A 14372-nucleotide genomic window follows, 5' to 3' on the forward strand; every position below is an offset into this window, starting at 1 on the left:
TAGATCTACATTTGCTGATGATACAAAGGTAGGTGGAAAGGTAAGCTGTGAGGAGGACACAGAGAGGCTGCAAAGAAATATAGACAGGTTAAGTGAGTGGGCAACAAGATGGCAAATGGAGTTATAATGTAGGGAAGTGTAAAGTTATGCCCTTTGGCTGTAAGAATAGAAAAGCAGAATTTTTTTTAAAGGTGTGAAACTTTTAAGTGTCGATGTTCAAAGAGACTTGGGTGTGTTTGTACAAGGGACACAGAAAGTTAACATGCAGGTTCAGCAAATAATTAGGAAGGCAAATGGCATGTTGGCCTTTATTGCAAGGGGATTGGAGTACAGGAATAAAGAAGTATTGCTCCAATTGTACAAGGTTTTGGTGAGACCACATCTGGAATACTGTGTGCAGTTTTGGTCTCCACATTTAAGAAAGGATATACTTGCATTGGAGGCGGTGCAGCAAAGGTTCACTAGATTGGTCCCTGGGATGACGGGGTTGTCCTATGATGAGAAGCTGAATAAATTGAACCTGTATTCTCTGGAGTTCAGAAGAATGAGAGGGGATCTCATTGAAATATATAAGATTCTGAAGAGGCTGAATAGGGTAGGCACAGAGATTATTTCCGCTGGTCGGGGAATCTCGAACACGGGAGCACAGTCTAAGGGTAAGGGGCCGATCACTTAGGACTGAGATGAGGAGAAATTATTTCACTCAAAGGGTTGTGAATCTTTGAAATTCTCAACCTCAGGATGCTCCATGGTTGAATACATTTAAGGCTGGGATATAAAGATTTTTGGTCTCTCAGGGAAACAAGGGATATGGCAAGCGGGCGGGAAAGTGGAGTTGAAGCCCAAGATCAACCATGATCGTACTGAATGGCGGAGCAGGCCCAATGGGCCATGTGGTCTACTCTTGCTCCTATTTCTTGTCTTGTGTTGGGGGGACAGTGTCAGTGGGGGTGGGGAAGTGTTCGTAAGAGGCAGTGTCAGAGAGGGAGGGGCAGCGTCTGAGGGGGAGGGGCAGCGTCAGAGGGGGAAGTGCAGTCAGAGGGAAGGAGCAGTGTCAGGGTGGGGGGGCAGTGTCAGAGGGGAGGGGCAGTGTCAGAGGGGGAAGGGCAGTCAGAGGGGAGGGGCAGTGTCAGAGGGGGAGGGGTTGTGTCTGTGGGGGTGGGGCAGTCAAGGGTGGGGCAGTCAGACGGGTGGGGTAGCGTCAGGGTGGCGAGGCAGTGTCAGAGAGGGAAAGGCAGTCAGAGGGGAGGGGCAGTGTCAGAGGGGGAAGGGAAGTCAGAGGGGAGGGGCAGTGTCAGAGGGAGAGGGGCAGTGTCTGTGGGGGAGGGGCAGTGTCAGGGTGGGGGGAGGGGCAGTGTCGGGGGGGCCGTGTCGGGGGTGTCGGGGTAAAGCAGTGATTACCTTCTTTCACACTTGTGAATGGGAGTGTAAACTGTCCAATGAAGTCATTGCTGGTAGCTGCGTCATAATCTTCAACCACAAATCGGATGAGGGCGAGCTCGGGAACATTGATTGTAAATCGGAGTACTTCATTCCACACGGGATTAAAACCTGCAATCCAACGAAAATATACAGCAATCCTCTAGTGTAACAAGTGATCAGCAAAGTTTCAGAAATAATGGCCCCAATATTTACAGGGCAAGTGAGGTTGAAATTGTTTGAGAAACTCGGCGAAGCCTGGGACACAGAGGCCCTGCTGATCTGAACGGCAGGGCCTCGGTCAGTTTGTAACTTCATCTCCTGCCTGGCAGCTGGCCAATGGGTAGCCTGGCCAGTGATTGGGAGGACTGGGATTTGAGGCTGTCCATCCGGAGGGCTGCATGTGGTGTAGGAGCCTGGGCCATGAGGAATGGGCCAGGCTGAAGGTTTCCTTGAGCGGCCTTGAGAGAACTCCTGCTCCTCCTGGAAAAAGCCATTCACTCGTGGAGCCAGCAGCTCCTGTTTCTCTTTTACCGCCGGGTTTTTCTGAGCCCTGGAAACCTGCACAGCTGCAGTGAATTTTATGTGTTACTAAGTGTTGTGCTGCTCCTCAAAGGGACACTTAGATGTGTAAAAATGGCAGCAGGCATGGGTGTGGCATGTTATCATTCAGCCAGCACAGCACTCCCCCCTCCCCTCTCCTGCTTCTCATGTGGCATGGTTGAAATTGAGATCAACACATCTTGTCGCATAGAAATAATTGAGGGGGTGTTAATTATTTTTATAAAGAGACAGTAATGCTTCTCTAAAGAGAGTTTGGAACTTTAAGTTAACGGAAGGAAAGAATATTGAGGGAATGTAATCCAGGCTGTCAACTACTGAGAAGAACATTAGACTAAACAGATTATTTAATTTGTACTGTGAGCACACAGCCACAAGATATGATAGAAAATGACTAAACTCCAAGCAGGACATAAGGTTCGATGAAACATTCCTTCCCTTAGGGTCTTGCACCTGGACAAAGAGAATCAGTTTCTGCTCTGCCAATTCACACTTTAAACTGGTGAACTTTTGTTTGGAGATGATGTAGAATTTCAGATTAAATACATGATAATTTCTTCATACGAGCTGGCTGCAGACCTTCTCCATGACTGTTTTCTGAGTGGCCTTAGCAGTGCCTATAAAAAGCATTCCCTAGGCCTCTCAATGCCTGGTACCAATAGGTGGAGTCTGTGTGCTGTGAGCTCTGTCCATTTCTATCTCAAAAGTTACAATCAGAGTCGATTGGACAGCACAGGAGCCTGATTTGCATATTACAATCAGCCTCTGGCAACAGGTTAACAACATACTCACCATGCCACCTTCAGAAGTTATTAACTGCCACAATATTGAGATCCTCAGACTAAAGGCCTGCTAACCAATCTGAACCCAACGGGACCCAACGACATGTGTCGGGTTCGGGACGGGTTGGGTCGCACTTCCGGGTCCGGTATTCGGGCTCGGGTTGGGTCGGGTCGGGTCGGACACACTCTATCACCACCTCAGGTAAGTGGCTCCAATGTTAATGTAATTTTTGGAATAGAAAGGTGGTTTTCTTACAGTTTTTATAAGCTTGTGCAGATCAGCAACAAAGTGAAAAACGGAAGGTAGGTTAACTGATAGTCGGGTTGGGTCGGGCGTGGGAAAAAATGGAAGGAGTCGGGCCGGGCCGGGCTGGGCTTGGAGTCGGATGTGGTTCTGTCGGGCTCGGGTCAGGTTTCATTTGCAGACCCGAGCTGGCCTTTACCTCAGACACTGACAGTATAACTCCCATCAGATAGGCGTTGTACACGCACCAACATCTTACCGTTATTTTCGATATGCCTTGTCTTTTTCATGGCGTTATCATCAGGAACACCGTGTACCTCCACACGCACTAGGGGATCCACTATGGAATTCTTTTTATTCTTATTCACTTTAGGGAGCTGCTGAGCTGTAATAACCTGAAAAAGAGAGACATCAGTCTGAGAACATGGGGCTCTACAACATGGGGAGTACTGTAATTCACCAGAGATATTTCTTCTTAACCATCCGATTTTACCTGAATGGTCGCCCTCTTCCGCTAACTAACTGCAAAGCAGTAATTTCCTGTATTGATACTTTGTGCATTATATTACTCTGTATAATATTTCCCAGTGAGGAATATTGTGAAACAATGCTAAGTGTTGCTGTAAAATCTGTTCCAGGTATTCTGTAAGATGGGAAATTCATGCTTTACACGTTTGTGCACGTTTTGAATGCCTACACATTCTTATTTTATAGAGGAGGGAACTTCATCACTTTGTTTCCAATTAAATTCTTTCTGTTTCAGTTCCATTAAATGCTATATTTTGAGCAGACTTTTCGTAAATTCTGTGCCAGCAACAAGGCCATGCAGGCAAAACTAACTTAATGTAACTGGATGGTCGGCACAGACTCGGTGGGCCGAAGGGCCTGTTTCAGTGCTGTATCTCTAAACTAAACTAAAATAGGAACCTGAGAGAGAGAGAGAGAGAGAGAGAGACACTCAGACAGACAGACAGGCAGAGAGAGACAGAGAAAGAGTGAGCAGGGATCCCTTGGAAACAAAGAGAGACTTCGAAAAGTTACTCCATGAGTGGATGGGAAGAGAGGGTGGGAGCCTCATCAGGTGATGGAGGGGTAGCGACATCCTGAGAATGGAAAGGGGGAACTTTATTTATAGATGGAAAAAACACAGGATTTTTTTTTTATCAGGAAGGGGAACAGAAGAGGCTTCATCAGGGGACATGACAAAGAGAGAGCAAGAATGCTGGGATGGAGATTGAGCAATCAGGTGCAGAGAGAATGGGATCAGAGGAACTTAGGATCAGGAAGAGGCCATTTAGCCCCTTGAGTCTGTTCCCATTCAGAGAGATCATGGTTAATTTTCAATCTAACACCATACACCCACATTTGCCCCATATCCTTTAATATCAAAAAAAACCTATCAATCTCATTTTCTAAATTAACAATTGATCTTGCATGAATTGCCGTTTGTGGAACAGAGTTCCAAACTTCAACCACCCTTTGTGAGTAGAACGGTTTCCTAATTTAACTCCTGAAAGGTCTGGCTCTAATTTTTGGACAAGGCCCCCCGAGGCCTAGATTCCCCAACAGTGGAAATAGTTTCTCTCTATCTACTGTGTCTGTTCCCCTTAATACCTTGAAAACTGTGAACAAATTACCCCTTAACCATCTAAGTTCCAGGGAATACAACCCCAGTTTGTTTCATCTCTCCCCGTAGTTTAACCCTCGCAGTCCAGGTATCCCTGTACTCTATCCAAGGCCAATATATCCTTCCTAAGGTGTGGTGCACAAAACTGCTCACAGTACTCCAGCTATGGTAGAACCATGGCTTTGTATAGCTGAAGCATAGAAACATAGAAAATAGGAGCAGGAGTAGGCCATTCGGCCCTTCAAGCCTGCTCCGCCATTCATTATGATCATGGCTGATCATCCAACTCAGTAACCTCTTGGAAACATGCAATGTTTTGGCCTCAACTGTTTTCTGTGGTAGCAAATTCCACAGGCTCACCACTCTCTGGGTGAAGTAACTTCTCCTCATCTCAGTCCTGAAAGGTTTACCCCGTATCCTTAGACTATGACCCCTGGTTCTGGACTCCCCCACCATCGGGAACATCCTTCCTGCATCTATCCTGTCAAGTCCTGTTAGAATTTTATAGGTTTCTATGAGATCCCCCCTCACTCTTCTGAACTCCAGCAAATATAATCCTAACCGAATTAATCTCTCCTCATACGTCAGTCCCACCATCCCAGGAATCAGTCTGGTAAACCTTCGCTGCACTCCCTATATAGCAAGAACATCCTTCCTCAGATATGGAGACCAAAACTACACACAATATTCCAGGTGTGGCCTCACCAAGGCCCTGTATAATTGCAGCAAGTCATCCCTGCTCCTGTACTCGAATCCTCTCGCTATGAAGGGGATCACGTGGAAGGGGCAGGCTGTCCATCCCCGACAATAGTGTCAGCTGTCTGCGTGCAGGAATTGATGCCATTTTTAAAGGGTTGTTGGCCTTAACGGGAAATGTAAATATTTAAAGATAGAATGAATTAAATGAAGTAAAAACATTTCTTTTGCCCCTCTCCCACCCCCAATAACAATTAAATTAATTATTTACCCTTTCTCCGCCAAAACACTTACCTTTACCATCTGACCTTCAACCCACAAACTACATAAACTTTAAACTACAACCCTTCCCACCATCCCCTATACCCATGACGTTAATTTGACCCCATCGTTCCCCCCGCCCCCGCACTGAGAAACTTAACTCCTCCCCCCTCCCCACCAGTGTTGCTCCTCGTTTCCCCAAATGGGGATCCGAAGGTGCGGGAACGTTGGTCACCAGGCCAAGGATCACAGCAGGACATCAGGAGGTGATGTAAGTTTATTTAAATTCATTGTTTTAATTGATTTAAATATTCAAATTGTGGTCCCTTTGCCCAGCGGCAGGGAAGCCGCCACCGGGAGGATCAGGTCGGGCCCTGCCGGGGCATCTTTAAGCACCCCCCACACCCCCGTCACAGATGCCGACGTCAAGGGCTCCTTAAAATCCAGCCCGAGGCGAGGAAACCTCCCAGTGGTGGAGGGCTTTGGGAATCATAGGCCCAAAGTCACCTGTTCCTCCCAAACAGGCTAAGCTGAAGTGATCTGTATTGGATTTTATCCTGGATTTTCACTTTCCCCAAATACACACAGCTTCAGTTTTAAGGAAATAAAAACAAATAAGTTTACGTCGATGATCAGCTGCATCCTCTTGAGGCCTGCCCCTGCTCTTGCCCTGGCAGGGTCAAACAGATTGGAACTATTCCTCATGAAACTGGGCTTCAGGATGTAGCCAGACCGACCATTCTGTCGGAACTTCCCTTTGTTTAGATCCATCTCCATTCCAGGCTTCTGGAAATTCAGGGCCACTGCAAACAATAAAAATTATATCAATTAACTGAAATGGAAGTGATCAGCAGCCAAAGAGAGATCACATAAACTCGGCTTGTATTGCCTGCAATATAGATGATTAAGGGATGATCTGATTGAGGATATTAGGAATTGGTTGAGTCAATAGAGAGACACTTTTAATACTGATGGGGGAGTTTAGGGCAAGGGGACATAACCTTAAAGTCAAAGCCAGACCATTTAGGAGAGAAGTTAGGAAACACTTCTTCAAACAAAGTGTGGGAGAATTGTGGATCTTTCTCTCACAAAAAAGTAATATACGCTAGCTCAATTAATCATTTAAATCTGAGATTGATAGATTTTTTTGCTAGACAAGGGTGTTAAGGGATATGGGGCCAAGGCAGTTGGGCGGAGTTAAGATACAGATCAGTCATGATCTTACTGACGGTGGAACAGGCTCGAGAGGTCGCGTGGCCTCCTCCTGTCCTTATATTACAAATACCCAATAACTCAACTCCTTAAAATACCATGAAATCCCATTCAATCAATCAATCCAGTACAGTACTGAAGGAGTGCTGCACTGTTGGACATGCTGTGTTTTGAATGCGATCTTTTGATTGCGATGTTAAACTGAGGCTCCGTCAGCCCTCTCAGGTGGACAGAAAAGACCCCATTGCACTATTTCGAAGAAGAGCAGGGGGAGTTCTCCCCGGCGCCCTGGCCAAAATTTATCCTTCAATCAACATCACAAAAAAACAGATTATCTGCTCATTAACACATTGCTGTTTGTGGGAGCCTACTGTGGGTAAATTGGTTGCTGTGTTTCCGACATTACAATAGTGTCTACACTTCAAAAGTACTTCATTGGCTGCAAAGTGCTTTGAGACATCCGATGGTCATGAAAGACGCTATATAAATGCAAGTCTTTATTTTTTTCTTTTGAAATGTTGGACTAGATTTTTGAATTAATATAAATTGGACAATTCCGGTTTACCAGTGCAGTTCAGCGCAAATTCTTAAGAATTCACTGTTAATGTACTTAACTTATTTTCCAATAGTTAAATTCACTAGCTCGCACAGCCAAACCCCCAAAATCTTTGTTTTCATCTGAGTAAAGCCTGGATTTAATCCTATGTGTTATAAATGCCTAACACGGGCAGGTATGAGAGAGTCTGACCCAATTGACAGCCGGCGTTCCACATCTCCTGGGGATTGTAGTTGGACGAGTCTATCCGGGAGCCTGTGGGATAGATCCTGGACAGCTGCATAGTATTGTAACAAACAAAGGAGGTCCCTGAAAGACAAGGAATGAAGCAATCCTTAGAGGGGAGTATAAAAAAATAAATGAATCAATTCTCATGGTGAGGTCATGGCTCTGAGACATGCACAGTAATAGCCAAGTATATTTACCACCCGTTGCTGTCCCACCCCTCTCGTGCAATATATTGTGGGTAGGATAACATCACTGCAGCCATGTTCTGCTCCAACTATTTTGGGTGTCGAGGAGCTCAGCATTACTGGAGAGGGAGACTGAGCAGAGCATTACTGGAGAGGGAGACTGAGCACAGCGTCACTGGAGAGGGAGACTGAGCAGAGTGTTACTGGAGAGGGAGACTGAGCACAGTGTTACTGGAGAGGGAGACTGAGCACAGTGTTACTGGAGAGGGAGACTGAGCACAGTGTTACTGGAGAGGGAGACTGAGCAGAGTGTTACTGGAGAGGGAGACTGAGCAGAGCGTTACTGGAGAGGGAGACTGAGCAGAGTGTTACTGGAGAGGGAGACTGAGCAGAGCGTTACTGGAGAGGGAGACTGAGCACAGTGTTACTGGAGAGGGAGACTGAGCACAGTGTTACTGGAGAGGGAGACTGAGCAGAGTGTGACTGGAGAGGGAGACTGAGCACAGCATTACTGGAGAGGGAGACTGAGCAGAGTGTTACTGGAGAGGGAGACTGAGCACAGTGTTACTGGAGAGGAAGACTGCGCACAGTGTTACTGGAGAGGGAGACTGAGCACAGTGTTACTGGAGAGGGAGACTGAGCAGAGCATTACTGGAGAGGGAGACTGAGCACAGTGTTACTGGAGAGGGAGACTGAGCAGAGCATTACTGGAGAGGGAGACTGAGCACAGCGTCACTGGAGAGGGAGACTGAGCAGAGCATTACTGGAGAGGGAGACTGAGCACAGTGTTACTGGAGAGGGAGACTGAGCAGAGCATTACTGGAGAGGAAGACTGAGCACAGTGTTACTGGAGAGGGAGACTGAGCAGAGCATTACTGGAGAGGGAGACTGAGCAGAGTGTTACTGGAGAGGGAGACTGAGCAGAGCATTACTGGAGAGGAAGACTGAGCACAGCGTTACTGGAGAGGGAGACTGAGCACAGTGTTACTGGAGAGGGAGACTGAGCAGAGCATTACTGGAGAGGGAGACTGAGCACAGTGTTACTGGAGAGGGAGACTGAGCAGAGCATTACTGGAGAGGGAGACTGAGCAGAGTGTTACTGGAGAGGGAGACTGAGCACAGTGTTACTGGAGAGGGAGACTGAGCACAGCGTTACTGGAGAGGGAGACTGAGCAGAGTGTTACTGGAGAGGGAGACTGAGCAGAGCATTACTGGAGAGGGAGACTGAGCAGAGCGTTACTGGAGAGGGAGACTGAGCACAGTGTTACTGGAGAGGGAGACTGAGCAGAGCATTACTGGAGAGGGAGACTGAGCAGAGTGTTACTGGAGAGGGAGACTGAGCACAGTGTTACTGGAGAGGGAGACTGAGCAGAGCATTACTGGAGAGGGAGACTGAGCAGAGCATTACTGGAGAGGGAGACTGAGCACAGTGTTACTGGAGAGGGAGACTGAGCAGAGCATTACTGGAGAGGGAGACTGAGCACAGTGTTACTGGAGAGGGAGACTGAGCAGAGCATTACTGGAGAGGGAGACTGAGCAGAGCATTACTGGAGAGGGAGACTGAGCACAGTGTTACTGGAGAGGGAGACTGAGCAGAGCATTACTGGAGAGGGAGACTGAGCAGAGTGTTACTGGAGAGGGAGACTGAGCACAGTGTTACTGGAGAGGGAGACTGAGCACAGCGTTACTGGAGATGAAGACTGAGCACAGCGTTACTGGAGAGGGAGACTGAGCACAGTGTTACTGGAGAGGGAGACTGAGCAGAGCATTACTGGAGAGGGAGACTGAGCAGAGTGTTACTGGAGAGGGAGACTGAGCACAGCGTTACTGGAGAGGGAGACTGAGCACAGTGTTACTGGAGAGGGAGACTGAGCAGAGCATTACTGGAGAGGGAGACTGAGCACAGTGTTACTGGAGAGGGAGACTGAGCAGAGCATTACTGGAGAGGGAGACTGAGCAGAGTGTTACTGGAGAGGGAGACTGAGCAGAGCGTTACTGGAGAGGGAGACTGAGCAGAGCGTTACTGGAGAGGGAGACTGAGCAGAGCGTTACTGGAGAGGGAGACTGAGCAGAGCATTACTGGAGAGGGAGACTGAGCACAGTGTTACTGGAGAGGGAGACTGAGCAGAGCGTTACTGGAGAGGGAGACTGAGCACAGTGTTACTGGAGAGGGAGACTGAGCAGAGCGTTACTGGAGAGGGAGACTGAGCAGAGTGTTACTGGAGAGGGAGACTGAGCAGAGCGTTACTGGAGAGGGAGACTGAGCAGAGTGTTACTGGAGAGGGAGACTGAGCAGAGTGTTATTGGAGAGGGAGACTGAGCAGAGCGTTACTGGAGAGGGAGACTGAGCAGAGTGTTACTGGAGAGGGAGACTGAGCAGAGCGTTACTGGAGAGGGAGACTGAGCAGAGCGTTACTGGAGAGGGAGACTGAGCAGAGTGTTACTGGAGAGGGAGACTGAGCAGAGCGTTACTGGAGAGGGAGACTGAGCAGAGCGTTACTGGAGAGGGAGACTGAGCACAGCGTTACTGGAGAGGGAGACTGAGCAGAGCGTTACTGGAGAGGGAGACTGAGCACAGCGTTACTGGAGAGGGAGACTGAGCAGAGCATTACTGGAGAGGGAGACTGAGCAGAGTGTTACTGGAGAGGGAGACTGAGCAGAGCCTTACTGGAGAGGGAGACTGAGCAGAGCATTACTGGAGAGGGAGACTGAGCAGAGCGTTACTGGAGAGGGAGACTGAGCAGAGCGTTACTGGAGAGGGAGACTGAGCAGAGTGTTATTGGAGAGGGAGACTGAGCAGAGCGTTACTGGAGAGGGAGACTGAGCAGAGTGTTATTGGAGAGGGAGACTGAGCAGAGCGTTACTGGAGAGGGAGACTGAGCAGAGCGTTACTGGAGAGGGAGACTGAGCAGAGCCTTACTGGAGAGGGAGACTGAGCAGAGCGTTACTGGATGGGGAGACTGAGCAGAGCGTTACTGGAGAGGGAGACTGAGCACAGCGTTACTGGAGAGGGAGACTGAGCACAGTGTTACTGGAGAGGGAGACTGAGCAGAGCGTTACTGGAGAGGGAGACGGAGCACAGCGTTACTGGAGAGGGAGACGGAGCACAGCGTTACTGGAGAGGGAGACGGAGCACAGCGTTACTGGAGAGGGAGACTGAGCACAGCGTTACTGGAGAGGGAGACTGAGCAGAGTGTTACTGGAGAGGGAAACTGAGCACAGCGTTACTGGAGAGGGAGACAGAGCAGAGTGTTACTGGAGAGGGAGACTGAGCAGAGCATTACCGGAGAGGGAGACTGAGCACAGTGTTACTGGAGAGGGAAACTGAGCACAGCGTTACTGGAGAGGGAGACTGTGCACAGCGTTACTGGAGAGGGAGACTGTGCACAGCGTTACTGGAGAGGGAGACTGAGCACAGCGTTACTGGAGAGGGAGACTGAGCAGAGCGTTACTGGAGAGGGAGACTGAGCACAGTGTTACTGGAGAGGGAGACTGAGCACAGCGTTACTGGAGAGGGAGACAGAGCAGAGCGTTACTGGAGAGGGAGACTGAGCAGAGCGTTACTGGAGAGGGAGACTGAGCACAGTGTTACTGGAGAGGGAGACTGTGCACAGTGTTACTGGAGAGGGAGACTGAGCAGAGCATTACTGGAGAGGGAGACAGAGCAGAGTGTTACTGGAGAGGGAGACTGAGCACAGCGTTACTGGAGAGGGAGACTGAGCACAGCGTTACTGGAGAGGGAGACTGAGCAGAGCATTACTGGAGAGGGAGACAGAGCAGAGTGTTACTGGAGAGGGAGACTGAGCACAGCGTTACTGGAGAGGGAGACAGAGCAGAGTGTTACTGGAGATGGAGACTGAGCACAGTGTTACTGGAGAGGGAGACTGAGCAGAGCGTTACTGGAGAGGGAGACTTAGCACAGCGTTACTGGAGAGGGAGACTGAGCACAGAGTTACTGGAGAGGGAGACTGAGCACAGTGTTACTGGAGAGGGAGACTGAGCACAGTGTTACTGGAGAGGGAGACTGAGCACAGTGTTACTGGAGAGGGAGACTGAGCAGAGCGTTACTGGAGAGGGAGACTGAGCACAGCGTTACTGGAGAGGGAGACTGAGCACAGCGTTACTGGAGAGGGAGACTTAGCACAGCGTTACTGGAGAGGGAGACTGAGCACAGTGTTACTGGAGAGGGAGACTGAGCACAGTGTTACTGGAGAGGGAGACTGAGCAGAGCGTTACTGGAGAGGGAGACTGAGCAGAGTGTTACTAGAGAGGGAGACTGAGCAGAGTGTTACTGGAGAGGGAGACTTAGCACAGCGTTACTGGAGAGGGAGACTGAGCACAGTGTTACTGGAGAGGGAGACTGAGCACAGTGTTACTGGAGAGGGAGACTGAGCAGAGCGTTACTGGAGAGGGAGACTGAGCAGAGTGTTACTAGAGAGGGAGACTGAGCAGAGTGTTACTGGAGAGGGAGACTCAGCACAGCGTTACTGGAGAGGGAGACTGAGCACAGTGTTACTGGAGAGGGAGACTGAGCACAGCGTTACTGGAGAGGGAGACTGAGCAGAGTGTTACTGGAGAGGGAGACTGAGCAGAGTGTTACTGGAGAGGGAGACTCAGCACAGCGTTACTGGAGAGGGAGACTTAGCACAGCGTTACTGGAGAGGGAGACTGAGCACAGCGTTACTGGAGAGGGAGACTGAGCAGAGCGTTACTGGAGAGGGAGACTGAGCACAGTGTTACTGGAGAGGGAGACTGAGCACAGCGTTACTGGAGAGGGAGACTGAGCAGAGCGTTACTGGAGAGGGAGACTGAGCACAGCGTTACTGGAGAGGGAGACTGAGCAGAGTGTTACTGGAGAGGGAGACTGAGCAGAGCGTTACTGGAGAGGGAGACTGAGCACAGCGTTACTGGAGAGGGAGACTGAGCACAGCGTTACTGGAGAGGGAGACTGAGCACAGCGTTACTGGAAAGGGAGACTGAGCAGAGCGTTACTGGAGAGGGAGACTGAGCAGAGCGTTACTGGAGAGGGAGACTGAGCAGAGCGTTACTGGAGAGGGAGACTGAGCACAGCGTTACTGGAGAGGGAGACTGAGCACAGCGTTACTGGAGAGGGAGACTGAGCATAGTGTTACTGGAGAGGGAGACTGAGCACAGCGTTACTGGAGAGGGAGACTGAGCACAGCGTTACTGGAGAGGGAGACTGAGCACAGCGTTACTGGAGAGGGAGACTGAGCACAGCGTTACTGGAGAGGGAGACAGAGCAGAGCGTTACTGGAGAGGGAGACTGAGCACAGTGTTACTGGAGAGGGAAACTGAGCACAGCGTTACTGGAGAGGGAGACTGAGCAGAGCGTTACTGGAGAGGGAGACTGAGCACAGCGTTACTGGAGAGGGAGACTGAGCACAGCGTTACTGGAGAGGGAGACTGAGCACAGCGTTACTGGAGAGGGAGACTGAGCAGAGTGTTACTGGAGAGGGAGACTGAGCAGAGTGTTACTGGAGAGGGAGACAGAGCAGAGCGTTACTGGAGAGGGAGACTGAGCACAGTGTTACTGGAGAGGGAAACTGAGCACAGCGTTACTGGAGAGGGAGACTGAGCAGAGCGTTACTGGAGAGGGAGACTGAGCACAGCGTTACTGGAGAGGGAGACTGAGCACAGCGTTACTGGAGAGGGAGACTGAGCACAGCGTTACTGGAGAGGGAGACTGAGCAGAGTGTTACTGGAGAGGGAGACTGAGCAGAGCGTTACTGGAGAGGGAGACTGAGCATAGTGTTACTGGAGAGGGAGACTGAGCAGAGCGTTACTGGAGAGGGAGACAGAGCAGAGCGTTACTGGAGAGGGAGACTGAGCACAGCGTTACTGGAGAGGGAGACTGAGCATAGTGTTACTGGAGAGGGAGACTGAGCAGAGCGTTACTGGAGAGGGAGACTGAGCACAGCGTTACTGGAGAGGGAGACTGAGCACAGTGTTACTGGAGAGGGAAACTGAGCACAGTGTTACTGGAGAGGGAAACTGAGCACAGCGTTACTGGAGAGGGAGACTGAGCACAGCGTTACTGGAGAGGGAGACTGAGCACAGTGTTACTGGAGAGGGAAACTGAGCACAGTGTTACTGGAGAGGGAAACTGAGCACAGCGTTACTGGAGAGGGAGACTGAGCACAGCGTTACTGGAGAGGGAGACAGAGCAGAGCGTTACTGGAGAGGGAGACTGAGCACAGCGTTACTGGAGAGGGAGACTGAGCACAGCATTACTGGAGAGGGAGACTGAGCATAGTGTTACTGGAGAGGGAGACTGAGCAGAGCGTTACTGGAGAGGGAGACAGAGCAGAGCGTTACTGGAGAGGGAGACTGAGCATAGTGTTACTGGAGAGGGAAACTGAGCACAGCGTTACTGGAGAGGGAGACTGAGCATAGTGTTACTGGAGAGGGAGACTGAGCAGAGCGTTACTGGAGAGGGAGACTGAGCATAGTGTTACTGGAGAGGGAGACTGAGCAGAGCGTTACTGGAGAGGGAGACAGAGCAGAGCGTTACTGGAGAGGGAGACAGAGCAGAGCGTTACTGGAGAGGGAGACAGAGCAGAGCGTTACTGGAGAGGGAGAC

General features: G+C 50.0%; 1 protein-coding gene across 3 annotated transcripts in view; it reads right to left on the minus strand.

Annotated features, from left to right (window-relative positions):
- Positions 1-14372, minus strand: part of LOC137348027 (1-phosphatidylinositol 4,5-bisphosphate phosphodiesterase delta-3-like) — a 313571-nt gene that overhangs the window by 7663 nt on the left and 291536 nt on the right. For all 3 annotated transcript variants that reach the window (XM_068013110.1, XM_068013111.1, XM_068013109.1), the window contains 4 exons: positions 7551-7667; positions 6215-6393; positions 3266-3401; positions 1402-1551 (listed from right to left, as the gene is read on the minus strand). In XM_068013110.1, the coding sequence (XP_067869211.1) occupies positions 1402-1551; positions 3266-3401; positions 6215-6393; positions 7551-7667 (582 nt within the window). The remainder of the gene's footprint in view (positions 1-1401; positions 1552-3265; positions 3402-6214; positions 6394-7550; positions 7668-14372) is intronic.

Source organism: Heterodontus francisci, chromosome 33 (assembly GCF_036365525.1).
Source record: "Heterodontus francisci isolate sHetFra1 chromosome 33, sHetFra1.hap1, whole genome shotgun sequence".
Classification (NCBI taxonomy): Eukaryota; Metazoa; Chordata; class Chondrichthyes; order Heterodontiformes; family Heterodontidae; genus Heterodontus; species Heterodontus francisci.